The sequence below is a fragment of the Copadichromis virginalis genome, linkage group LG7 (genome assembly GCF_057382275.1).
Source record: "Copadichromis virginalis isolate Kocher_CV1m ecotype Utaka linkage group LG7, C_Virginalis_male_GT1.1, whole genome shotgun sequence".
Lineage (NCBI taxonomy): Eukaryota > Metazoa > Chordata > Actinopteri > Cichliformes > Cichlidae > Copadichromis > Copadichromis virginalis.
In genome coordinates, this window is record NC_140624.1 from 4,970,919 (window position 1) to 4,996,836 (window position 25,918).

General features: G+C 40.4%; 2 protein-coding genes across 4 annotated transcripts; both read left to right on the plus strand.

Moving 5' to 3' along the window:
• Positions 1-18: 18 nt before the first annotated feature.
• On the plus strand, positions 19-17,349 carry cry1b (cryptochrome circadian regulator 1b). Of its 3 annotated transcripts, XM_085461288.1 has the most exons (13): positions 19-252; positions 334-489; positions 655-1,129; positions 11,352-11,460; positions 11,841-11,983; positions 12,109-12,293; positions 12,387-12,475; positions 12,996-13,136; positions 13,248-13,559; positions 13,889-14,040; positions 14,514-14,716; positions 15,756-15,893; positions 16,275-17,349. In XM_085461288.1, the coding sequence occupies exons 3-13, from the start codon at positions 972-974 to the stop codon at positions 16,355-16,357; spliced, it is 1,713 nt and encodes a 570-aa protein (XP_085317414.1). In that variant the 5' UTR covers positions 19-252; positions 334-489; positions 655-971; the 3' UTR covers positions 16,358-17,349. The 3 variants fall into 3 exon arrangements, with proteins under 3 accessions (XP_085317414.1, XP_085317415.1, XP_085317416.1); XM_085461289.1 differs by having other exon boundaries at positions 19-493; XM_085461290.1 differs by lacking the exon at positions 334-489.
• Positions 17,350-18,812: 1,463 nt separating this feature from the next.
• Positions 18,813-22,826, plus strand: LOC146704264 (dihydrofolate reductase). Its single transcript, XM_085461291.1, has 6 exons — positions 18,813-19,288; positions 19,627-19,676; positions 20,138-20,243; positions 20,346-20,472; positions 21,513-21,628; positions 22,096-22,826. The coding sequence occupies exons 1-6, from the start codon at positions 19,182-19,184 to the stop codon at positions 22,184-22,186; spliced, it is 597 nt and encodes a 198-aa protein (XP_085317417.1). The 5' UTR covers positions 18,813-19,181; the 3' UTR covers positions 22,187-22,826.
• Positions 22,827-25,918: the final 3,092 nt, after the last annotated feature.

The window sequence follows — 25,918 nt, forward strand, 5'->3', positions numbered from 1 at the left end:
GGTCACGAGAAAGAATCGAGCACACCTGCTCAGAAGCTGGCCTTGCCGCGCGGCATGTGATCATCCGGGTACTTGTGGGTATACCACATAACTGAAACCGAAGTCTCCCATTAGCTGCCTTTAATCTCCCAGTTTAGACGATATTTTCGGGGTTTTCGCTTAAAAACGGAGTTTGTCAGAGATTGTATCGAGAAAACATCGAAATCGATGGTGGAACATTTAAAAATAACCGCAGATAACGCGTAAGCAGAGGTAAGAAAGCACATTATGGAAACGTGACGGGGAACACGTTGCATAACGTTTAATCCTGGCCAATCACGTCGCTCCTTTCAGCCCTGCGTATTCCTGTGGGTGGAGATGTTGATAGCGAGGACATCTTGCATGGCCGACTTAGGCTGGTGATGTAGTTTATGTACAGTGTTTAATATGTTAGTAAGGTCGAGAGAGCGTTGAATTTGTGCAGACTAACCCCGTTTGTGGCAACAAAACGTAAGTATGTACGCGTTTGTACGTTTTGCTAACTACTAGCATATTTTATATGGCCTTCGCCCAAGCGCCGTGTGTTAGCTCATCAAAACAATACATTTGAAACATCGTTTGACTCTGTTAATGTTCTGTTTTCGAACTTAATCATGTTGAATTATTCAATTTCAGCGTTGCTGCTAATTGAGAGAAGAGTTGCAGCCCCTTTCTGCGTCAGCTGCGGTTTCCACCTTTCTACACATGCATTCATTGCTGGTCAGCAGACCCAACGCTGTGGATAAATTCATGGAGCTTGGTTAAGGTCCGACAAACCTTTATCGCCATCCAGGAACGGAGAGCAGCTTTAAAGCTACTTCGGCCTTGGATGTGTATTTGTGACTTTGTTTTTGCCACAGAACAACGTTAGAGGGCGTCGTTTGTTGTTTGTGGGAACTCCTTAATACCTTTTTCACCCCACTAGTGGTAAAATAAAAAATAAGGGAGGCGACATGGTGGTCAATACCATCCATTGGTTCAGGAAGGGACTACGGCTGCATGACAACCCGTCTCTGAAAGACTCTATCCAGGGATCGGACACCCTTCGTTGTATTTATATCCTAGACCCCTGGTTCGCTGGATCCTCCAATGTGGGCATCAACAGGTGGAGGTAAGATGGGTCACATGCTGCTTTAGCTTTTAAGTATGGGTATATAGGAGTGTTATGTGGGTTAAAGGTTTGTTCTTGGTATTCGTTGTTTAAAGCTTGAATCTAGATAACATGGACTTTGAGGCAAACATCTTCATTTACTTTATAAACCTAATCATAACAATTGGTCACTTAATCCTTAAGCGCCTGTCACAAAGTTCATATTATTTAGATTCTTAAGACCTGTGGAGAGCTGCATCGCCACACAATATGGTGTGCTTTCAATTGTCAAAGGGTGTTTAGGTCAAACTTAATCCCTGGTTATAGTTGCTTAGTATCAAGACTTGTGGTATTTTTAGCAATCACCCAATCAAAACTTAATATTGTTTTAGTTGTAACCTTTATCTTCACTAACTGCATACACTCTCTCTTCACGTTGTTGCTTACACTCGTCCAGCTGCTTTTTAACACAAATATCTAATCAGACAATTGCATGGCTGCAACCTAATGCTTTTAGGCATATAGACAGGGTCAAGATGACTTGATAAAGTTTAAGTGACTCGTCAGAATGGGAAAGAAACATAATTTAAGTAACTTTTAATGTGGTGTGGTTGTTGAGACCAGATGGGCTGGTCTGAGTAGTTCAGAAAATGCTGATCTACTGTGATTTTCCAGTACAGCTATCCTTAGTTACAGACAGTTGTTTGAAAAAGAGAAAATACCCAGTTAGGCTGAGTTGCGTAGATCAGAGGAGAATGACCACACTTGTGGGTATTGTAACAACAAGTCAGGTGACCAGTCATTACACCCAAGGTATGTAGAAGAGCATTTCTGAACACACAATAGAGCTGGGCGATAGAACGATAACGATATGTATCGCGATATAATTTTTACTCGATAGAGAAATTGAGCTATCGCGATAGACCTCGCCGCTCTTGTCCTCTTAAAAAAAAAAAAAAAAAAAAAAAAAGGTCAGCCAATCCAAATTAAGTGGCGCAGAGCCAAACCAATCACAGCCGCAGCGTCACGTACAGCACAAGTGCCAAGCCGCACGTGTGTTTGTTTGGGAAGCAGCCAGCGGGTAATGGAGCCAGCGCGTAATGGAGGAAATGAGTGTGCCGACTAGAAAAATCAACCGAGCGTGACTGAAGAGAAAACAGATGATGGTTCCAATGCCGGAGAGATTGTCGAACGGAAGAGCCATAGAAGTTCCGTAGTCTGAAGGTATTTCAGCTATTTCAAGTCTGACAAAAAACAGTAGCGTGCACTGTAAATTGTGCCGAAAGCAAGTCTGGAAATACAATAAACTGGTGCATGCGTCACACTGTGCGCCACGTTATTGTTTCGGTGAAATGAATTTCTACAATACTGTTAATTCTACTCTCTGCAGTGTTTAAATGCTTACATATACACACAGTTACTGTCCGTCCACACATACGACTCTGTTCTGCTTCTATGCCCCAGCTTTGTTTACTTTTTCCCACCGAGGCTTCTAGACTTCTGATTGGCCAACATTTCTGCACGGTTAGGAATCTAGCGCCACCTGCTGCTTTGGCACGTTCATAGCAGCGTTTTCCTTCATTTCTCCCTTTAAGTGTGGACGGGATTATTTTTTAAAACGAAAACGGAAAATCTCAGTTTTCAAAAATACCCGTGTACGTGTGGACGTAGCCTCAGTCTCTGACTGGAAGCGCTAATTCGTCATTCGGCTTTTGTCAGACTAAAGTAACTGTTAAAACTGTTTGAAAAGCTAAGCTATACAACAAGGAGAGATTGAGAATTTCCTTTTAGTTCTCAGTTTATTTGATATTGACAAAAGTTAGTCAGTTTTGTCTGTTCTTCTGTAAAACAAACTAAGATTTATTTTTAGAATTAATATTTTGTTTCTAAGTGGAATTGACAATTTAGTCTGTTTCGTTTGTTCTATTTTGACACTTAAACGCTTTAGTGGCTGCCTTTTGTGTAGTTTGCAATATTTGCCTTTATTTATCTGAAAAAGTCTCATGTTCCTTAAGTACATCTACCCTGTTGAACTTATTATGGGAAATAAATATTTAAATAAAAACAAGCTGCTGATTATTTCACATTTTACTTGTGAGCAACGGCACATTTAAATCTTACAAATATAGTTATTTGGCTTATATCGTGATAGATATCGTTATCGCCTGAAATGAAAAAAACATATCGTGATATGAAAAAATCTCATATCGCCCAGCTCTAACACACAACATGTCAAACCTTGAAGCAGATGGACTGTAACAACAAAAGACTTCAGCAGGTGCCACAACCCTAAGCTTAAAAATGAGAAACTCAAGCTATGCAAAGATTGGTGTAAACAACATAAAAGCATGAGTTTATCGTGGAGGGTATTTTCTTCATACAGTTTGGATCCCTTAGTACCTGACCATTGTTTAAATGCCACAGCCTATCTCAGTATTGTTGCTCAGTATTGTTGTCAATCCTTTTATGACCACAGAGTGATCATCTTATGATGGCTGCTTCCACCAAGTGAGAAAGCTCAGATGATCTCAAACTGGTTTCTTGACCATCACATGAGTTCACAGTGCTCAGTTGCCATCCACATGTACTAGATCTCTATCCAGTAGAGCACCTTGGAGATGTGGTGGAATGGGAGATTTGCATGATGGATGTGGAGTTGCCCAGTCTGCAACAGTTGTGCGACGCTGTCATGTTAATATGGAAATCCCTCGGGAATGTTTCTAGCACCTTGTTTAAACTGGCACAAAATTAAGAAAGTTCTGAAGGCAAAGGGGGGAACCAACACAGTACTAGCAAGGTGTTACTCCAGCACGTTTTGTAGAAGAGTTAGGGGAGAGAAGCAGGGCAAAGTGGCTCTCTAACATTAACTAACTAGCATACTGTTTTATTAAAAAACGTTTGGTTTGTTTTCTGAAGCACTTATCTAATTCAGAATGGAGAATTATGTAATTGCACATCTTTCCATAGATGATGGGAATTTGATTGAACAAAAAAGTGCTCATTTTGATCAGGCAGACAAGTCGTTAAAATAGTAGTTTTAAAATATTTACATTCATTCTTTAGGGGGTGGTACTTTGCAGCTGTTTTTTAAGCATTGATTTGCTGCAATATTATAATTTTATGCCTATTATTTGGTCCTCTTCCAACAGCAAAGGTACACGTAATTGGAAAATGAGTACAACACTGAGAGAGGACCATGTCATGTCATGGACAAAATATTGAATTTGTCCCCTTAAAGCATAAATCTGCCCGACTAGTTTCCCTTGTAAGGCTGGACATTAATCAAATTTTAATATTGATCACAATTTTAGCCCCAACCAATATTAAAAATTTGTTAATAGAATTCAGAACAAACAAAATGCTACCTAATGGGGATTTATATTTCAGCAGGAAATTTATTGTTGATTTCTGCTGTGCATCTCCAGGTGCTTTTTTTTTTTTTTTGCCACACTTTTTGAACCTCAGTGAGAGAATGACGGTCACACCATCATCATCATCATCATCATCATCATCATCATAAGATAAGATAAGATAAGATAACCTTTATTAGTCCCACACGTGGGAAATTTGTTTTGTCACAGCAGGAAGTGGACAGTGCAAAAGTTATGAGGCAAAAATTAGAATACAATAAGAATAAATACAGTACACAACTGTACAGAATAGAATAAAGTACTATATACAGTAGAATAAAATAAAATAAATATACAATAAGATAAAAATAGAATACAAATACAAATACTATATACAACTGAGTAAAAATACAACGATGACAGAAAGGATTATTGCACTTAGTATTATTGCATATGTATGGATGTGTGTGCTTGATCAGTTAAAGTCTTTATTATGGAGTCTGACAGCAGTGGGGAGGAAAGACCTGCGAAATCTCTCCGTCCCACACCGTGGGTGCCGCAGTCTCCCACTGAAGGAGCTGCTCAGTGCTGTCACAGTCTGCTGCATGGGGTGGGAGATGTTGTCCATCAGGGATGACAGCTTAGCCGCCGTTCTCCTGTCACTCACCACCTCCACTGGGTCCAGAGGGCATCCTAGAACAGAGCTGGCCCTTCGGATCACCCTGTTCAGTCTCTTCCTGTCCCCAGCAGAGATGCTGCCGCCCCAGCAGACCACGCCATAAAAGATAGCAGAAGCCACAACAGAGTCATAGGTCTTCAGGAGTGGGCCCTCCACTCCAAACGACCTGAGTCTCCGCAGCAGGTACAGCCTGCTCTGCCCTTTCCTGTAGAGGGCGTCTGAGTTATGAGTCCAGTCCAGTCTATTGTTCAGATGAACACCAAGGTACCTGTAGCTGTCCACAGCCTCAATGTCCATACCTTGGATGTTCAGTGGTTGCAGTGGAGAATGCTTGTGCCTGCGGAAGTCTACCACCAGTTCCTTGGTTTTACTGGCGTTGATCTGGAGGTAGTTCTGCTGGCACCAGTCCACAAAGTCTTGGGTCAGACCTCTGTACTCCTTGTTGTCCCCATCAGTGATGAGGCCGACTATTGCAGAGTCATCAGAGAACTTCTGCAGGAAGCACTGGGTGGAATTGTGGGAGAAGTCTGCAGTGTAGATGGTGAAGAGGAACGGAGCCAGAACCGTTCCCTGTGGGGCCCCCGTACTGCAGACGACCCTGTCCGACACACAGCCCTGAGTCCTCACATACTGTGGTCGGTCGGTGAGGTAGTCCAGGATCCAGGTAGTGAGGTGATGGTCCACTCCAGAGTTCACCAGCTTGTCCTTTAGAACCGAGGGAAGAATGGTGTTGAAGGCACTGGAGAAATCAAAGAACATGATTCTCACAGTGCTTCCAGCGGTCTCCAGGTGAGCGAGGGAACGATGTAGGAGGTGAATGACGGCATCATCCGCTCCAATGCCAGGCTGGTAGGCAAACTGAAGTGGGTCCAGTGATGAGCTTATTAGGCGCCGAAGCTGAGCCAGGACCAACCGCTCCAGGGTCTTCATCAGGTGGGATGTCAGAGCCACCGGCCTGTAGCTGTTGAGGTCCTTGGGGCGTGAAGTCTTTGGCACTGGTACAACACAGGAGGTTTTCCAGAGCTGTGGGACTCTTCCCAACCTCAGGCTCAGGTTGAAGAGGTGCTCCATCACCCCACACAGTTGGTCCGCGCAGGACCTGACGACCCTCGAGCTGATGCCATCTGGACCCGCTGCCTTCTTGCCATTAATCCTCCTCAGTTCCCTCCTAACCTGGGTGGTTGAGAGAGACAGGCTGGAGCCTTGTGTTGAGTGTGTATTGGATGCTGCAGTTGGGGGTGGGGGGGAGTGAGCAGGGTGAATAGAGGAGGTGTGAAGTGTCTGAGGTGGAACAGCAGCAGTGGGGGTGGGTGAGTCTGCAGCCGATGTTGCAGACTGCCTCATGGCTGAATCAAATCTGTTGAAGAAATGATTCAGTTCATTTGCCCATCTCACATCCCTCCCAGGCAGAGAGTTCTGCTGTTTGTGGCCCGAGATGGTTCTGAGGCCTCTCCAGACTTCACCAACGTTGTTTTGTTGAAGCTGGTTCTCCATCTTCTGCCTGTAGCTCTCCTTCCCATTCCTTATCAGTCCCCTCAGCTCTCTCTGCACCCTTTTCAACTCCTCTTTGTCTCTGGATTTGAAGGCCCTCCTCTTCTGCTTGAGGACGGTTTTAATTTCTGGGGTAATCCAAGGTTTGTTGTTGGAGAAACACCGTACAGTCCTGGTAGGTACAGTGTTATCCACACAGAAGTTTATATAGTCAGTAATGCATGTAGTAAGGCTGTCGATGTCCTCTCCGTGGTCATCACAAATCACCTCCCACACAGTCGACTCAAAACAATCCTTAAGAGCCTCCTCGCTCTCCTCTGACCATCTCTGTACTGTGCGGGTGGCTGGTGGCTCCCTGCGCACTAAGGGCTCATACACAGGGACAAGGTGCACCAGGTTGTGATCAGATCTGCCCAGGGGAGGGAGAGGTGATGAACTGTATGCCTCTTCTGCATTGGCATACAGTAAGTCCAGTGTTTTATTGACTCTGGTTGGGCAGGTCACATACTGGGTGAAGGTGGGCAGTGTGGAGTCCAGTGAGGCATGATTGAAGTCCCCTGATATTATGAGAAGGGCTCTCGGTGATTGTGTTTGCAGTCTGCTGACCACAGAGTGGAGAGAGTCACAGGCTGCATCCGCGTTGGCCGAGGGGGGGACATACGCTGTTATCGCGATAACATGCGAGAACTCCCGGGGCAGGTAGTACGGACGCATGCTAACAGCTCAATGTCTCTGCTGCAGAGTTGCTCTTTTACAGTGATGTGCCCAGGGTTACACCATCTGTCGTTCACAAAAACTGCCAGTCCCCCTCCTTTCCTCTTACCGCTGTCTCTGGTCCTGTCCGCTCGCAGCAGCTGGAATCCTGGTAGTGTCACGCTTGTGTCCGGAGTTAGCGATGTTAGCCACGACTCCGTTAGCATCATGATGCTACATTGCCGGTACTCCCTCTGTGACCAGGTTAGCGACGTCATCATCATCATCATCTCAGTACAAGGGATAATAATCATAGCTTTAATATAAGGGCACATATCAGCAAATTCCTGGAGTGAAATTGCTGAAACTGTAGGAATCGATGTGAGGGAATCTAGAATCTAAAAAAAAAATGTGATAAAAAACAGTAGGGGACCCAGGAGGTGAAAAGTCCCATCATTTTATCTGTCTCTACTGGCTAAAACACCAGTACACGCCCATATGACAATTAATACATAATGCACACGGCAACGTCCTCAGCCACTTACATAGGTCATGTTGTAGGCTCTGCAAGGATCCCCTGCAGAAGTCTAAATCGAGCCTCAATCAGCACCTGCATGTGCCAGTCACACCTGTTTTCTGCACCATGCAGCTTGAAGTTTCCTGGGTGTTTTGTGGATGAGTAACACTGCATTAAGACAGACGTATGAATGAACTATAACATTATGATTAATGTTGTTGTTTTTTTAAGCCTGCTGCTATTACTACATACTATTTTGAGTAAAATTTCAAAGTGTGGACATTACTGTTTCAAGACAAACTGCCAAGGCTGACATTTTCTCTACAAAATGCCTTTTGTAGATGAGTTGGAAAAGATGGTGCAGAAAGCTGCATCTGGCCAGAAGGAAAAAACGCACAAACCTGGAAGAGTTGGCAAGATTTGTAGAAAATACACGCTGGCAATAAGCAGATGCATGGGTACCAACGGCTACACCCTCGCACCCACAATAAAGAGGATGTATGTTGCACGACAAGACGCGATAAGATGGCTGATCAGTTTGTTTCACTAACTCATCTACACAGGGCATTTTGTAGAGGATATGTCAGGTGTGGCAGTTTTTGTCTTGAAACAACAACGGTTTTCACCTTGAGCTGCTTTAGTGACCAAGATCTTGACCAATTCCAACTAGTTGGTAATATTTTTTTTTCTTGTTTTATAGTATTTTTTTTCTTCCCAGAATGCTCAAATAATTTTCATCAGATTTAGTAATTTAAAAATAAATGATGATATTGTTGATGGTTAATTGTAAAAATCTCCAAAACTTTATTCATTCTCTTTAAACCCACCCTTTGACATTAGTTTCAGTTTGATAGTGGATCTTGGGGGAAGCTGCACACAGTGCATATGTTACAAGAAAGCAGTGAGTGAATTATTTTTGCTATATTTATTTATTGCAGATGTTCATATGTTACATTACATTACTAGTCACATGTTGCACCAGTGTCCAGCTCTTTTTGTCTTTAAAATCAGTTCACTGTGGTTAAAAAAATATTTATTACTTATTTATTTATTGCTGAGTCTGTGTGAAAGAGAGGGCTTTCACCATTTATATCCAAAGAAGGACATATAAAGGTTGCAGGCAGTAAGCTTGCTGCCCAGCTACTCTGACAAGCTATTTTTTTTCCTGCTTACTGACTCTGCTGTTCAACTCTGAATCAGGGGCTGCAAATTAGGGGCTGCAAATCTGGGTCAGTATGTTGTTATGGTCATTACATCATCCATCCTCACTGCTTTGACCTATATTAAACACACACACCCCTTTAGTCAACTACACCATGTCATTTGTGTTATTACATGCACACTATTTTTAGCTTATCCCATACGTCTATACAGCCGCATTTGTTCACAATGTTGCAAGCAACTATAACTGCTTAGTTTTACTACCACTGGTACACTGATTTAGATTGAATGGAATATGTTTGAGTTCTTATGGAAGTGCTCTCCCTGTCTTGTCTCCATTTTCATGCTGAAACAATACAAACTGGTCAGTAATTTGTGCTTTGTAGCTTGTGAACCTTAATGGAAAAAAATGATGGATTATTTATTTTCAATAAATGCTGAAGAAAACCCATGTTTTAACCTTGGATACACTCTGTTACATAAAGCACTAAACTGAAAGGGAAAATTAGGCACAGAGAAAAAGCTGGCTGTAAATAAAAGGTGATTATTGAGACCTCAGATTGGTCGGAATGGCTCAGAATGGGAGCTGGAGTGGTGAGACAGAGAAGCATACTGGGGTTAGTGGAGCAGAGGTTTACTGAGGGAAGCTGGCCAGACAGAACAGAATTCAGAAAGTAGGGAGTTAAGCTGATCTGGGCAAGCAGTGCCAGAGTGTTAAGCTAAATCTAGTAGCAGAAAACTGCAGTGAGCAGGAAGATTTGCAAGGTAAATGGAAGACGGCACAATTTCTAATACTGCACACATGCATATAGAGACACTAAACTGGAGCAGAACTTCACCAGCTGCACATTAGTCAGTTTTCAAGTCTCTTCAAGCTCAGCTCTGACACATCGTTGACTCCACTAACCATCAAACACACCCATTTCCACTGCCACAATACAGCAGACGCACGCTGCAGCACAGAGAGAGGAGGGGAAGCCACTCCAGAAGTGATTATAGGTCAGTGTGACCCAGAAAGGAATATCGAGGGAGTGTCAGAAGGGAAGACCAGTGTAACAATGGGAAATTAAGAAATACTGTAATCTGTGGGAATATTATGATACATTACTTCCATAATGTATCATTACTTCATTACTTCCATACAGTTAAAGGGTTTTTAATTTGTAGAATTAGAAGATAAGAGAGCCGTTATTAAAACTCTTGTGGATAATAACTCGAGTGTATTAAATGAGGATATGAAGGCATGAGAGTATTTGTCAGAAGATACAGGTAGTGTGCTGATAACTGATTTTTAAAATTTACTCCATATCTGCTTGCCAAAGCCAAACTCTTTGTTAGATCTTGAATTATATTATGAAATCCTAGTAATAAAGCAATTATTATTTTTAGGTTGTGGTTTAGGTGTCAGTTACTATATAAATGCCACTCGGATGTTAATGGAAGACAATGGACGTGACTTAAGGATTTTTTTTTTTTTTTTAAATTATGTTAGATGTTGTTGTTTTTTGTTTTTGGTTGTTTGTTTTTTAGTTTTGTTTTGCTGCTGGGTTTGTAGATAAATTGTTGAGAAAATGTTTGTTTAAAGGCATAAGTCATGAGTGCTCCTACAGTATACATGCTCTGCTTTTTTGGCAGTAATATTTACAGCAGTTTCACCAGAAGAGGGCTGCATGTTCACATGAATACACTGCAGTATCTATGTTGCTGAAAGAAACTGTCTGCTGTTTATTTATTGTGTTTTGTCCATATCTCATGATGTCATCAGTGATGTTCTAAAATTATATATATTTTTATGATGATGGTGGTAATGAAATGGAAATATGTTCGATTTTTTTGTGTTTTCTGTCCACAAATGCAAAATAATCAAGTTTTGGCAATCCAACATAATGCATTTTTGGACATGCAACAGTGCAACATGGTGCATTTGAACCTTTCCACTTTTAAAAACGTCTGGCACCATATTGTCAAATATTTAGCTCTTTAGACCTTAGAACCTGCTAAGATAACCCAAAATGATAGCAGAAATTAGTGAAGGTGATCTCTGCCCTTGAAAAAATGGAAACTCTCATAGTCATCAGAAAACGTCTATATTCAGGTATCAAAAGTCATGAGTGAGGGTACCGGAGAGCTTGTTGCATGTTGTTTTATGGGAGAAATGGTTAATCTACTAAAAACTATTTCTATACTGAATTTATTAATTGTAGTCTATTACAACTTTTCCATTCCTTGTGCCTGTTATCATTGGTCATATGAGACTGATACGGTTTTACTTAATCAATCAATTGTAGCCAATTATTTGATCCTTCTGGGGTTTTTCTTTTAATTTTTTTGTTTGCTTTTTTTAATAAATAGGTTTTTGCTGCATTGTTTAGAAGACTTGGATGCCAGCCTGCGCAAACTCAACTCCCGCTTGTTTGTCATTAGAGGCCAGCCTACAGATGTCTTCCCTCGTCTGTTTAAGGTACGAGTTTTGGAATAGAAGATGCAGTCCTGCACTTTACTTTTACTTCAAATAAACCTAATATAATGAAAGGGATTTAAAAAATAAAAATAAAAAAGGTGCAAAATTGTGTCTGCTGAACTTAAACAAAGGAGATCCAAAGTTATTACATGGATGTTCAGACTGAAAAATCTATTTCCCAAATATCTGTGTGTGTGTGTGTGTGTGTGTGTGTATATATTTGTTAGAAAAACACATGTTTCTAGTTGTGTATGAAATGAACTGTATGCGATTTTAAGTTAATCACCGTTCCATTTTGCTGTCAATGACTTTCAAATGTTGCATGCATTCAATAAAATGCAGCAGATGTGTAAACACTACTGTTTTTCGTTGTTACCCAGGAATGGCAGATAAACCGTTTATCTTATGAATATGACTCTGAGCCTTTTGGCAAGGAACGTGACGCTGCCATCCAAAAACTAGCCAATGAGGCTGGGGTGGAGGTCACGGTGCGGATTTCACACACCCTCTACAATCTGGACAAGTGAGTGACTGTATAGAGTAATTAAGCTGAAAGTCTCATAGTAATGAACCAATTTTAAGGCAGATTGTGACCACCTACTCTGTCTCTGCAGGGACTGCCTTTTAATACATTTTTCTCTTTCATAGGATTATAGAACTTAATGGCAATCAGCCTCCACTCACCTACAAACGCTTCCAGGCTGTAATAAATCGAATGGATGCCGTCGAGATGCCAGCGGAGACGATCACATCTGAGGTTCTTAAAAACTGTGTCACACCAATCAGTGAAGACCATGATGAAAAGTTTGGGGTGCCCTCCCTTGAAGAGCTTGGTAAGTTTTTGTGTTTATGTGTTTTCTATCATCCATCTGTGTCAGAGTTGGGGGCAAACTGCAGTTTTTAAGTTGAATGTGGTACTTTTTCAGGTTTTGAGACAGAGGGTTTAACCACAGCAGTGTGGCCTGGAGGAGAAACTGAAGCCCTCATGAGGCTAGAGCGGCATCTCGAGCGGAAGGTAAAAATACATCTTACTGAGAACAAAGTGAAAAATTAATTTAGAAACTTCCTCGGGTTTTATGTCTTAAAAAAAGAAATGTCTTCCTTACATGTGCAGTGAATTGTTCAGTGTATATACAGGTGTAAGAGAAATATGCACTTTAACTGGATGATCGCTATTTCTCAGATTTTTGACTAAATTTCTTTATTGCTCTTAACATAGTACATCATGTGCATAGAGGTCAGTAATCCAGTTTGTGTTTTCTCTTTTTTCCTCACATTACTTCCAGTATCAAACCAGCTGAGTTCCTCTTGCATTATTTTGCGCTTAATTATTATTAATTTATTTTTTTTTGTACTGAGCTACAACAAGAGTGTAATATCTGTCAAATGTCGTCATTAATGATCTTCAGTAGTGACTTTATTGAAGGTTAAGTTTTGCTGTCGGAGACTCAGAAATGTAACATCTCATTTATTGTCAGTTATTCAGATGAAGCTGACTAACCTTTTTTATTTATTTATTTATTTATTTTAAACAGGCCTGGGTTGCAAACTTTGAGCGTCCACGTATGAACGCTAACTCTCTGCTGGCCAGTCCAACAGGCCTCAGCCCCTACCTGCGCTTTGGATGTCTCTCATGCCGGCTCTTCTACTTCAAACTTACTGATCTCTACAGAAAAGTACTAATGCCATAGTATTATATTTGTTGGGCTTAGAGGCTTTAGCGTCTGTTTTCAAATTTGTATTTTTTTCTTTCATAAGCCTAAATCAGCTGTCCATCATCCCATCAGGTCAAGAAGAACCACACACCACCACTGTCCTTATACGGCCAGCTGCTGTGGAGAGAGTTCTTCTATACAACTGCCACCAACAACCCCTGCTTTGACAAGATGGATGGCAACCCCATTTGTGTCCAGATACCCTGGGACCGAAACCCAGAGGCACTGGCCAAGTGGGCAGAAGGACGAACGGGCTTTCCTTGGATAGATGCTATTATGACCCAGCTGAGGCAGGAGGGGTGGATCCATCATTTGGCAAGGCACGGTGTTGCTTGTTTCCTCACCAGGGGAGACCTCTGGATCAGCTGGGAAGAAGGCATGAAGGTAAGAACGGAGAAAAGGGAACAAGTGCTTACATGAGGCTAGATTTTCTAAAGCCAAAAAAAATAATAAATCTGAAGATGTAGAGGAGTCAGGTTTATTCCCAGCCTTATTGAAGAACAATATCCTGAAAGGTTATTATAGATTTTTATGTCCAGTGAAGCCAAAATCATGTTTCCTGCACCAGATTTAAGTGCACATGAGTCACTCTGGTTATTATTCATTGTTTAAAAGTGCACTTAAAGAAGAGTCAGAGTAAATTGGGTACCTTGCTGTTGTCTTCTTTCTCTCATTTGTTGTTGACCATTTTCTGTTTGTTTTTTTTAAAACAGGTTTTTGAAGAGTTGCTTCTGGATGCAGACTGGAGTGTAAATGCTGGCAGCTGGATGTGGCTTTCTTGCAGTTCATTTTTCCAGCAGTTTTTTCATTGCTACTGCCCCGTGGGATTTGGACGACGCACCGACCCAAATGGCGACTATATACGGTCAGCGAGACATTTTATGAAGTATCACATGAAAATAGGAACAATAGTGTGGGTATTTGTGTATCCCTACAGTCATTTCAAGTAACTAAGTACAATCTCATGGTTAACTTGTGGGGAGGGTTTTGTTTTTTGGGTTTTTTTTGTAGCGTCACATGGGTGAGGTTACAAAAGAGAACATTGAACTTTGTTTAGCACTTTATATAATTGTTAGTGTATTTGGGATAATGTGGCCTGTGTTGCACCACAGAAGTTCTCCTGAATATGAAATGTGATACAGTCATGTGGTGTAATTGGTAAACACTGATGAGAATTTGTCATGGGACAAAAAGAATGCACTTTGAGCCACAGTATTAACTGCATGTGTGCCAGCTAATGTAACATGAAATGCAGTACATCCATGAACTTGGACCAGTCTGTTACATTAGTCTACATTACATTGTGTCATCTTCGTCTGATTTTGTGTCTGCTTGCAGGCGTTACTTGCCGATATTGAGGGGTTTTCCAGCCAAATATATCTATGACCCTTGGAATGCCCCAGATGAAGTACAAAAGGCAGCCAAGTGCATCATAGGAGTCCACTACCCCAAACCCATGGTGAACCATGCTGAGGCCAGTCGCATCAACATTGAGAGAATGAAGCAGATTTACCAGCAGCTTTCCTGCTACAGAGGACTGGGTATGGATGCCAGCTAGATACTAATTAAATGTCATGGCATTATTAATTTTGCTAAGTGTACCATTCAGATAAACATTTTATCTGCTGTTTGTGAGGATGACTGATCTTGTCCTATGACTTTTTTTTTTTTCTCCTGATAAATGCACAGAACCTTATTATACCTTCATTAGGATGTATTAGGATAAATTCTAACTCATAAGTACAGGTGACTGCCGGAATCTCCATAATACTCCTACCATCGTATTAAATTACATCTGCAACTCAACACACAGAGAATATGTCTGTGAAGGTTCTCAGTCATCCAGGTCATCGTAGTCAAAGGAGCTTGCAAAGAAAAGCGTCTGGACTTCTTTAAGTTGCTTGAAGACGTTTCACCTTTCATCCGAGAAGCTTCTTCAGTTCTAAGGTCAAATGGTGGGGAGTCCCAGATATAAACCTAGTGGGAGTAACCCCCCACAGAGGGACAAAAGGACCCCTGATGATCCTCTAATCGCCTGAGCCAAGGTGTGAAACTGGGCGTGGGTCCCAATCAGCCAGAGTTTCGGGTGTGTTCATTGTGAAACCTGGCCCCACCTTATCATGCGAATTCCTGAGATCAGATCTCCCACTACTCCCACTAGGTTTATATCTGGGACTCTCCACCATTTGACCTTAGAACTGAAGAAGCTTCTCGGATGAGAGGTGAAACGTCTTCAAGTAACTTAAAGAAGTCCAGACGCTTTTCTTTGCAAGCTCCTTTGACACAGAGAATATGTTTGACACATGGTAACAGTTTGAACCCAGAAGAAGTAGTAGTAGTAGTAGTAGTAGTAGTAGTAGTAATAATAATATCCATCCCATTCATTTTCTTCCAATTATCCAATTTTCGTGAGTGGGCTGGAGCCTATCACCCACTCTGTTGCAGGGCTAATAATAATAAATATAATTGTTGTTTGTTTGTTTTGTTTTGTTTTTTTTTGTTGTTGTTTGTTTGTTTTAAAATAGCCCAATAGTTAATATTTTAACTATTTTAATTTGAAATCCTTTTGTTGTCTCACAGGTCTGCTGGCAACAGTCCCTGCCAATTCCAACTTTGGTGGAAATGGCACTAATCCCAGAGCAGTCTGCACAGTGACCAATGAAGGTGCAGGAGGGTCCTCTAAAGACCCCTCTGTGCAGGTGGGAATGTCTCAAACAGGTACGTATTGAATATTTATTTATAGTCACACCTACAACATTGAAAATCTTGATTTATTGCAAAATACAATTTCTGAGAGTCATCAGACTCACACTAAAATAAATACTCATGAGACTGCAGTGGTAGGAAGGGTAATGTTAAATATATGAATTCCCTACCTGTAGGCTTTTTGATAACTGTTGAGAACTAGAAACTGAGGATTAGGCTTTATTACAGAGGACAGCTGAATTACTGTTGTTCTCGAGAAGCTACTGGAAACCGATAAAGCCGAGCTAAAATTGTGGACTGAAAAAATTAACATTTAGCATTTTTGTACATTTTGCGAATAGGCATGTATGCAGTTTGTTTGCAAATTAATTGTATGTTATGTTTTTAAAACAGAACGAGCACAGTCTGTGCAGAAGCGTCGTCATGAAGAGACTCCCCTTGAAAGCAGCTCTAAATCCTGGAAGCAGAGTAAATAGGGTGCTGAAGACAGAACAAGGATTCCTCAGTCTGTCTGTATCATCTGGGTAGCATCCCCCCTGCATTGCCCCAAATAACGAACAGTAATAGCTAAAAGTACCAACCATTGTAGAGCACGAAAGGGAGGGGGGAACTGGATTTATCTTCTATCTTTTGACTTTTAGTCTTAAAAACTCTTTAGTACATGACATTCAAATTATCAGGACTTGACTCGATCGGATACATTATAGATCTCAGGAACAGATGAAAAGTTAACAGAAGGAATCTGCAAAAGGGGTAAAGCAGCAAATACAGCTGAGTATAAAATCTTCTCATCAGGATGTTGTGAAGCTACCTATTGTCTTCCACTACAATATGTAATTGTACAAATGCTGAAACTAGTAGCCAGTGCGCTTTACCCCCCCTAAACTCCACATTAATGAGGTCAGAACATGATCAGGCTCTGATTGGAAGGTGAAACACAATCAGTGATTTTCAGACAGCCTGATCTGATGCTTCAGCTTCCACACTATATGTAAAAATGTCAGAATAAAAAAACTATTCCCATTAGAGTGACAGAACCGTAGGAGTTTTTTTTTTTTTTTTTTGTGTTCAGCTGACACTATCACTCACTTTTAGTAAACTGACTTAAAGTAAAATGACCTGGATAAACTTTCTTTTTATTTTTTAACAGCCCTCTGTATCTTTAGCACCATTATTACAGCCATACAATATTGATTGTAAATAAGGTTAGCACGTTGTTAAAGCAGGCCATACAAAAGGCGTCATACGTTTTGTAAATATTTCTTTTTAATTTCCAACTTTTGTATATTTGGTAACAGGATCTCAAAATTCCTTTGTAAATAAAGCTACCAAAAAAAACTCTGGGGGAAAAAAGTTCTCTGAAAATGTGCAAGCCCCCCCTCCCCCCTTCTCCCATGTGATCATAAATCTGTTATTTTTGTATCAATTACCAAATTACAATTGTATTGAAATAAAGGATGAAATATTATTGCGTTCTCATTTCTTATGATACCTCAGATGTTTGTTCCTGTAACTCATTTCATGCTAATTTTATTCACTGTTTGCCTTCTTCAATATTCCAACCTGAAGTAGACACTTCCTCAAATTTGTTTCACAGCAGACATATTGACTTGATAAATTAAGCATTTGTGGCATTTTAACCACGATGATTCACTTCCAAGTGTCCCAGGGAACCGTATGGATAACGGCAACACCCCCCCTAAGAGGAATGAAGCTGTCGTTAACACACCTGCTTTTCCTGCTGTGAAACTTCAACTTGTCTATGAAAAGTCATGTGTGGTTGGTGCCAAGTTGGAGTTATCCAGCCACCATTTAGATCCAATTTACATGGTGACAGATTAGCCAAAAGACCCTTCCCTTTATTCACTGACCTACTGAATCTGCACTAAACTTGTCTGAAACCTACGAGTAAGAAATGTCAGGCCCTGCATTAAAACATTTAAACAGAAGTTATATATTGGTCTGAACCAGAGTTTGTTCACTCGGCATCCTTTATGAAGTTTGTCCACCTTTAAACTCAGGCTGTAAATGTTGCAACAGATATTGTGAAAGACTGAAACTATCCCAGCAGTTGTGTGTATTTAGAATACAGAACTGAGGCTCATTTCTTCATTTTACAGGAAAATAGTTGATTTGTTGAAACGTGTATGTATACATTATACATGGCATATAAGCCAGCACAGCCTGAAAACTTGAATAAGAAAGCTTAGCCAAGGAGACTTCAGGAATGGGTTTCTGGGCTTCTTGGATGTGCTGCACACCACGCCATGTTTTCAGCTTGTAGCCATTTGGGAATCAACACACAACCCTAGTTTATCCCTGGAGTTGGATACCTTTTTTTTTAAGCTTGATGGTTGAGAGGTCAGTGCTAAGTGGACAAAAAAACCCGAAATTTCTTTGAAAATAGTCAGGTCCAAGGACTGTACAGAAAAACCACCTATATTGTCCAAAGAACCAAAGAAAAACTGAAAGACATTTAGAACAGCTGGAGAACCATTGCTCACTTTTAAAGATAGAAGAAAACATAACTCCTTGGAAGCAAAAGAAAAAGAAAAGGTGGCTCAAGACTGCAAAATATGTTTTGTAGTCTACATCTCTAAATTGATTAAGAATCCCTGTAACTCAAAGCGGGAATAACCCCCCTTTTAGTTAGTTAACCAATCATATCTGTTGGTTTGGTTTCCTGTCTGTGTGCTCCTGATCAGTTTCATTAGTGAACATTTGATTGGTTCTGCTTTCTATCGTTCTTCGCTCCAAGTCGTCTTCTCCTTCAGCGTTTATCCACCTTTACGCATTTATCCAAAAGTGCTTTGGGGTCTTTCTGGCCTCACATTGTTCTTCTGTTGGATTATGTTTTGTTGGAGACTGTTTTTTTGTTGTTGTTGTTGTTGTTGTTGTTGTTGTTTTGTCTTTTTGACTTTCCTGTCTGAACCCTGCAGCACACTTTGTTACTTTGCAATTTAATCAAAGTTCATCTTTGTTTACTTACCAGCTTTCGTGTCTGCAGCAGCTGTGTTGAGATTTTGAACTAAACCGTTCACTTTGTTTTCACTAGAGTAACACAAGGGTCTGAATATTTTAGGGGATTATTGTGCATTAGCGAAGAGGGCACCTCGTGAGTCACGTTGCTGCGAAAAACGCGAACAAACCTCTTGTGGATGCACTGACCGTGTCCAATAAGGAGCTTGGACTCGGTGGGCGGCGATAGAATCAAACCCCAATAAATTGTTCCCACACAGGCGCATTTCTCGATGCAGAGCTTGATCCCTTCTGATTTGTTTGGCTTGAGTGCTGCTGGAGATGGAAACGAGCTGGGAAAAATTGCAAAAGAAACCCGTTCGCCTCATTGCAGCAGCCTGCAACGACATGGGGATCGGGAAAGATGGAAAACTGCCCTGGGATTTACCGTAAGAGTTAAACCACTGTGGTGACGCTTTTAATAAATTAATTTTAAAAAATCAAATAGAATAAGTAGTCTATGCATGGGCGACAGTTGATGAGAGTTTTACCTTTTGCTTATCTATAATGGTTCAAACAGTAAGTTACAAAGGTAACAATCAGTATGTGCTGTAAATATCAGTGTCATTAAGTTGTAACAGTGCGGGCAGCAGTGCTAGAAGTCAGAGTTTGAGGATAATAAAAGATGTACCCTGTGAGCAGCAGTCAGCTTTCTCAGAATAATGAGCTTACTGTGAAATGCAACTGTTTTCTGCCTGACTTAACACTGGAAATGTGACTTTCACAGGACTGAATTCCAGTACTTTATGAACACTGTCAAAACGGTGTCGAGACCAGGTATTCTTCACATCCCATCATACATTTGTCATAGAGGTCCGGGTGTCATTCACAATTTTGAAACACTGCTTCCAAAACCACATCTGCCTTTAGGGACCAAAACGTAATGAGCACATTTAAAAAAAAATATAATATTCATTTAAAAAATGGTAAATGGACTGGTTCCTATGTAGCTCTCTACATGCTGACCTACAGCCACCCTCTCAAAAAATAATAATTATTATTAATAAATCATGGAAGAGTTCATAAAAAAGCAAGTAATAAGGACACATTTCAGTTCAGTTTGGCATTAGGACTGAGGGATTTGTCAATGTTTTACTGTAGTTGTGTAAATTCTGTGAGGACGGCTTAATTCATTAGAACCTTTTGATACCCAGTCCTATATTATGTTCAATAATTTAAAAAGAAACAGAAACTACAAAGGCCAAGATATTAATTATGTTTTATTCTGTAAAACACAGGAAGGATGAATTTTATGGTTTGGGGTAGACTCTGCTGGAACTCCCACCCTGAATCTTTGTTTCCACTTCCCAATATTTTGCATGTGGTGTTGAGTAAAACCCTGGAGTGAGTGTTACACAGACACACAAATTCAGATCATCCAGAAATCAGTTTTATTTTTCCCCGTTTTCTCTTCATCATCTTTTCTTTTTGCGGTCTTGATTTCAGCACGGTTCCCGATCACGCACACTTCCTGTGTCGAGACTTTGACAGTGCCATCCGCCTGGCTGCAGAGCCCCCCCTCGCTGACTTAATAGAGACCATCTGGATTGTTGGTGGAGTGCAGCTTTACAAGGTAAACCAGTATGGCAATATCCACCTAGACTGCAGTGTATTTAAAGTGTAGGACCTGTTATTCACATGTTCACGTGTAAAGAAGTGAAGCCATAACTTAGAAACCATAGACTGGAGCTTATGTACGACTCCATATTTTTATTCTTGGACTCTACTATAATAGACTTGCATGATTTGGAGTCAAAAAGAATATTTACTTTGGTGTAAGCCCTCAATTCATCCACCTTCCAGCTAGTTTTTAACATGGATCGTGTCTGAACTGTCCTAACTTACTGTGATATTTGAATAAATTGTAAATGGACTGGTATGTATATGGCACTTTTCTTGTCTAAGTACGTACTCAAAGTGTTTTTTTTCTAGAGGCCTCATTCACCCAGTATCTCACACACACACACACACAGGGCTTTTTTCTATATCCAAGCACTTTACCTAACATTCACACACACGTTTGCATTGGGGGCAATTCAGGCTTCTGTATCTTACCTAAGGTTATGTCAGTCTGCAGACTGGAGGAGCCGGGAAACTAACTACTGACTCTACATCCTGAGTTACAGGTGAAAAATTCAAATGTATGCTTAGAGTTTCCCACATTTAAAGTAAGAGGCTTTAAATGTGGCTCCTTGGTGTGTTTTAGCACCAAGGAACATTATTCACATACTCAGCTCTAAGTGGATGGTGATTTTCTCCCATTGCATAACAAAGTGCCTTATTTCCAAAGTGACATGTTAACACACAGCATTCTTGTTTTGTAAGCTTCAGCACCTCATTAAAGTTAAATTATATTGAGTGGGTGATATATTGATCAGCTTTTCACACATTTGTTTCTAGTGGTTTAACAGAGTTGCAGTGGCTATAGCAATTAGCTGTGTTCTCTGGTTGTCAGAGGATATTTGCATACATTTAGAGTATCTTTCTCAGGGCTATCATACATATGATAGGGAATAAGATCCACCAACAACATCCTAAAATCTACTTTGGGGAAAACTGTATTTTAGTATCCTCAATGTGAATAGCATTTCTCTTCCTTTTCCTTTTAACCAGGATGCATTAAACCACCCTTGGTGTGACCTGCTTTACCTGACAGACGTCATGGCTGACTATGACTGTGATGTTTTCTTCCCAGAATTTGACAAAAATCTATTTCAACTACAGGAAGGGTAAGTTTTCACCTCATCTGAAGTGCAGGGCATACTGATCCCAAAGGCTCAGTGTCTCTTTGTGAATTTGCTGGCACTGAAATTCTTATGAAATAGTTTGCTTTTTTTTTTATGTGCACCCAGCCAGCCTGTGACGCCAGTGAGGAAGTGATTTTTGCTTTTTGTTACAAAGTCAACATCAGCACCATCTGTCAGCCTGAGACATTTGGTTTTAACAGGTTGCTTACCAAGGGTTTGAACAGCTTTGTTACTGTAATAAAACTGAATTGAAATAGTAAACTGGCAAATGTTTACTTAGGGGAGATTATCGTGGAGTTTTATAATCAACCTTTTAATATCCGATTTAATGAATGTGAGGATAATTCTACTCTGCCTATCTGCCTTTTGCATTTTGATTGTTTTATTAAATTATGATCAGTTGTTTTTGTTCTAATTAACCTTTTTTCTCTCTCTTGTTTTCAAATAAGATTTCCCGGTGTGCCAAGTGAAATTCAAGAGGAGAACGGCATTAAGTTCAAATACCAAGTATTCAAGAGAGACACTGCCGACACTGTGTAGAATACCTTTTTTAATTAAAGAAATGCCAATGTCTTAAAAAAGACTTTTAGTAATGTAGTCGATGAATAATTCAAACAGTATAAATGTGACTTCTTTGTCTTTGCAGTCCATAGCCACTTTAAGTACAGACACTCCAACAGTGCTGCAGTGCTTGCTGCTCAACTATTTTACTTTTTTTAGTTTCTGCTCTTTTTTAAGCTACTATAATCAGATCTGGCATGTCACTTTCTCCTGTTGCCCTGTCGTTTGGCAGTGTTCCTATCTCGTCCTCCCACTCAGTCATTTTAATGAAGCACAGAAAATGTGCTTGAGTCAGTCAGCAGCCTGCATCAATGCCAGTACTCCAAGTATCACAGTAGATCTATTACCCTTTCAGTCAGCTTGACAGGTGCCTGTTTAGAAAGTGATGATTTAATAACTCCACCTGTGTGCTTTCACATTATAATATGTCTTATTTAAAATGTTACTGCTTAAATCCATGGTAGTTCAAAATAGTGAGACTCGTATTTGTTGATACCGGCTTTTCTTGGGATGTTTTTAAAGACGGAACCATAAGTACACGGTGAATTTTTAATGGAGAAGTAATTGACACTGTTTGTTTGTTTGTTTTTCTCAGTATTAATAAAATACTTTACTCTTATCTGGCTGTATGTGATCCCTTTAGCCAGTAGATGGAGATATATCAATGAGGCAAGAGACCAAAAGCTTATGAGCACGCTGCTGTTAACTAATTATCAATATTTTACCTCTTGTTTCTAGCCAGTGCATTTTTTTGCTCAGTAAATAAATCTAACTTAATCAGAACAAGAAAACACCTCAATTATGAGTAAACTATGTATATATTTTAGCACTAAAAAGCTCCATGGACTGTCTGTGGGTGTATGACTGTCTATGAAAAAGACTTCATGGATCAGTGTTTCACTACAAACCTAAGTGAGAGTTTTCTGGGAGTTTTTATCTTCCTGTCTAGCATCCATCACTACTTTGCTTAGACCTCTGTTATGATGACTTCATGCAGTCTTTATCTCAAACCAACCACCACCTGAGTAGATATCTAATCAGAGCCAATGAAATGAGCATACGGGGACAGGATACACAGTGGCACAGTTATTCACTAATCCAATTACAAGAGGAACATTTGTTGCTAAAAAGCCCAAAAGAATGAGGAATACAAAGGGGTCTTTATCCAAGGAAATATTTTTAACTAGAACAGGAGGCTTTTGGCACATGTCTAGTTTACTGTTGCAAGAGAAATGCTATTAACACTGGTATTAATGTCACAGTCTGCAGCCCAAAATGCCCATTCCTGAATAAGAGCATGACCAACCCACGCTTTGGATTGTCTCATCCCCTGCATGGAAGTCACAAAGGGTCAAGAAAAAGGTCACCAAGCATTCATTCAGTCTTCATCCTTTTCTCTTTTAAAATGAAAAGACAGATCATTCATTGTTGAATCCCTCTAGAAGAAAATCTTTTCACGTTTTCCTTTTGCACAAAGCACTGGTCCTGGAGTCCATCTTACGCACAGTAACAAACTTTGACAAGATCTGTGTGCAGTTTTCACTACACATGTCAGAAACAATAAATGATAAGAAAACTACTTAACAGTCAGGGTGGCTCTTTTCTGTTTTTATAACATTAAAAACATTTTTCAGTTGCTGCAGATTTGTCGGCTGCACATCCATGAAACAAAACTCCTGCTCAACCACATTCCAAAGGTGCTCTATTGGAAAAAGATCTGGTGACTTTGAAGGCCATTTGGGTACACTGACCTCGTCATGTTCAAGAAATCAGCTTGAGATGATTTGAGCTTTGTAACACAGCACAATATCTGGAAAGCAGCCATGAGAATATGGGTATACACTGGGGTTGGATATGGCCAGCAACAATACTCAGGTAGGCTGTGGCATTTAAATGAAAGGGGTTCTGTTGATCCAGGCAGGATGGGTCATGTTTTCATGTTATTTACACCAAATTCTGACTGTACCATCTGAATGTTGCAGCAGAAATCGAGACTCAGACCAGGCAATATTTTTCCAATCTTCTATTGTCTGATTTTGGTGAGCTGAGTTTGCTGCTCTTAGCTGACAGGAGTGGGAGCTGGTGTGGTCTTCTGCTGCTGTAGCCCATCTTCAAGGTCTGTTGTGTGGTCAGAGATGCTGTTCTGTACACCTTGATTGTAATGAGTAGTTATTTAAGCTACTGTTGCCTTCCTACTAGCTCAAAGCAGTCTGGCAATTCTCCTCTGAACTCATTTTCAAAGCACGTGTGCACACGTTTTTGTATATACAACATATGTTACTAAAAAGACAGGGCTTGATGACATGATTGGTTGAAATCTTCTTTCATAAGCTGCCCTAGTAAGAACAGTAGAAGCATAGGACTCGAACCTACTCCTGCTTTCAAAAATTTGATTTTTGATACTGCCCAAGAGTTATTTGAAGAAACAGTAAAAACTCAGTAAAAAAAAAAAGACTGCTATTTAAAGGCATGCATATTTTAACTCGTCTCAGGTTTAGGCACCGGCAACTGTTGCTTCAAGTGGTTGATCAAGTGATAGATTCAGTCATGTGTGAATAAACGATGGTGCTGTCTAACAGACCACAGCCCTCAACAGGTGAGATTTCACCAAGTGACAGATGATTCTCTGCTTCAAAGTTTTGAATCTCGGATGGAACGTTCAATATAGAAAGTTATTTACTTCTTGCTATTGAACATCCATCAATGTGACATTTATTTCCCTCCTGCAGAATGTAAAGTATATTTGTGTGGTGTCATCAGGGTGACAGAAAACAAACTTTCTAGTGTAGGTGGGGAAAGAGAAACTGAGATGAGAGCACGCAGCATCTCCAGTTCATGATATAAATGTAAATACACCAGAACAACTCACAGCATGGAGTCAAACACATTTTTAAAGCTGAAAATCCTCAAGTGACATTAGTATGAATAAAACCCAAACATTACTTTTTAAATATTCTAATGTTTGGTTCTCTTTTCTGGTTAACATAAGACATTTTGATTTTTTTTGCCACTTAAATATTCCTAGTGGAATATTTAAGTGGCAAAAAGCTCATTTTCCACCTCCTTTCGCTGCTTTTGAAGAATAGACTTCTAAATGAAAATGCCAGGGCTTAACTCACACTGACTTCAAATGAGGACTATTTACTGCAGCAGTGGTTGTCTGAGCTCCTGCATCAGCTGGAAATCATATCTTCTAATTGCAGATGTCATCTGTTTCCTGTGAGATATGACCCATAAAAGCAGAATGTTAAGCACGGGGAGTTTCAACCACTGGTGTGTTTGAAATGAAAAAGGACAATTTATACTCCTACTTATTAACCTCTCTGGCCTGCCCGTGTAATTCAAGCGTTCAGCACAGGAGGATGAGGGTGTCCACTGAGGACAATAAGACACCGGGTAAGAAATCGAGATGACTTCCACTTATACACCTGAGACCTCGTCTCATCTGCCTCGCCTTGATATGTCCCGATTAACTCCCTCGTATTCATTACTAAGCATCGGCTAAAGACGAACACTGTAACCTTGCAACATGATGAATTAAAGCAAATGTCAGCGCTGTGCAGAGTTAGAAACCTTTAGTTTGTCAGCTGCAGTTTACTCGAGGTAACGCTGCAGCCCCTCAGGGCTTCTGTGTTGTGAATGGCTGGAAAATAAACTAGTCAAACATCCATCTGCTGAGCTCAAATTCTTTACCAGATGCACTCACTTTTT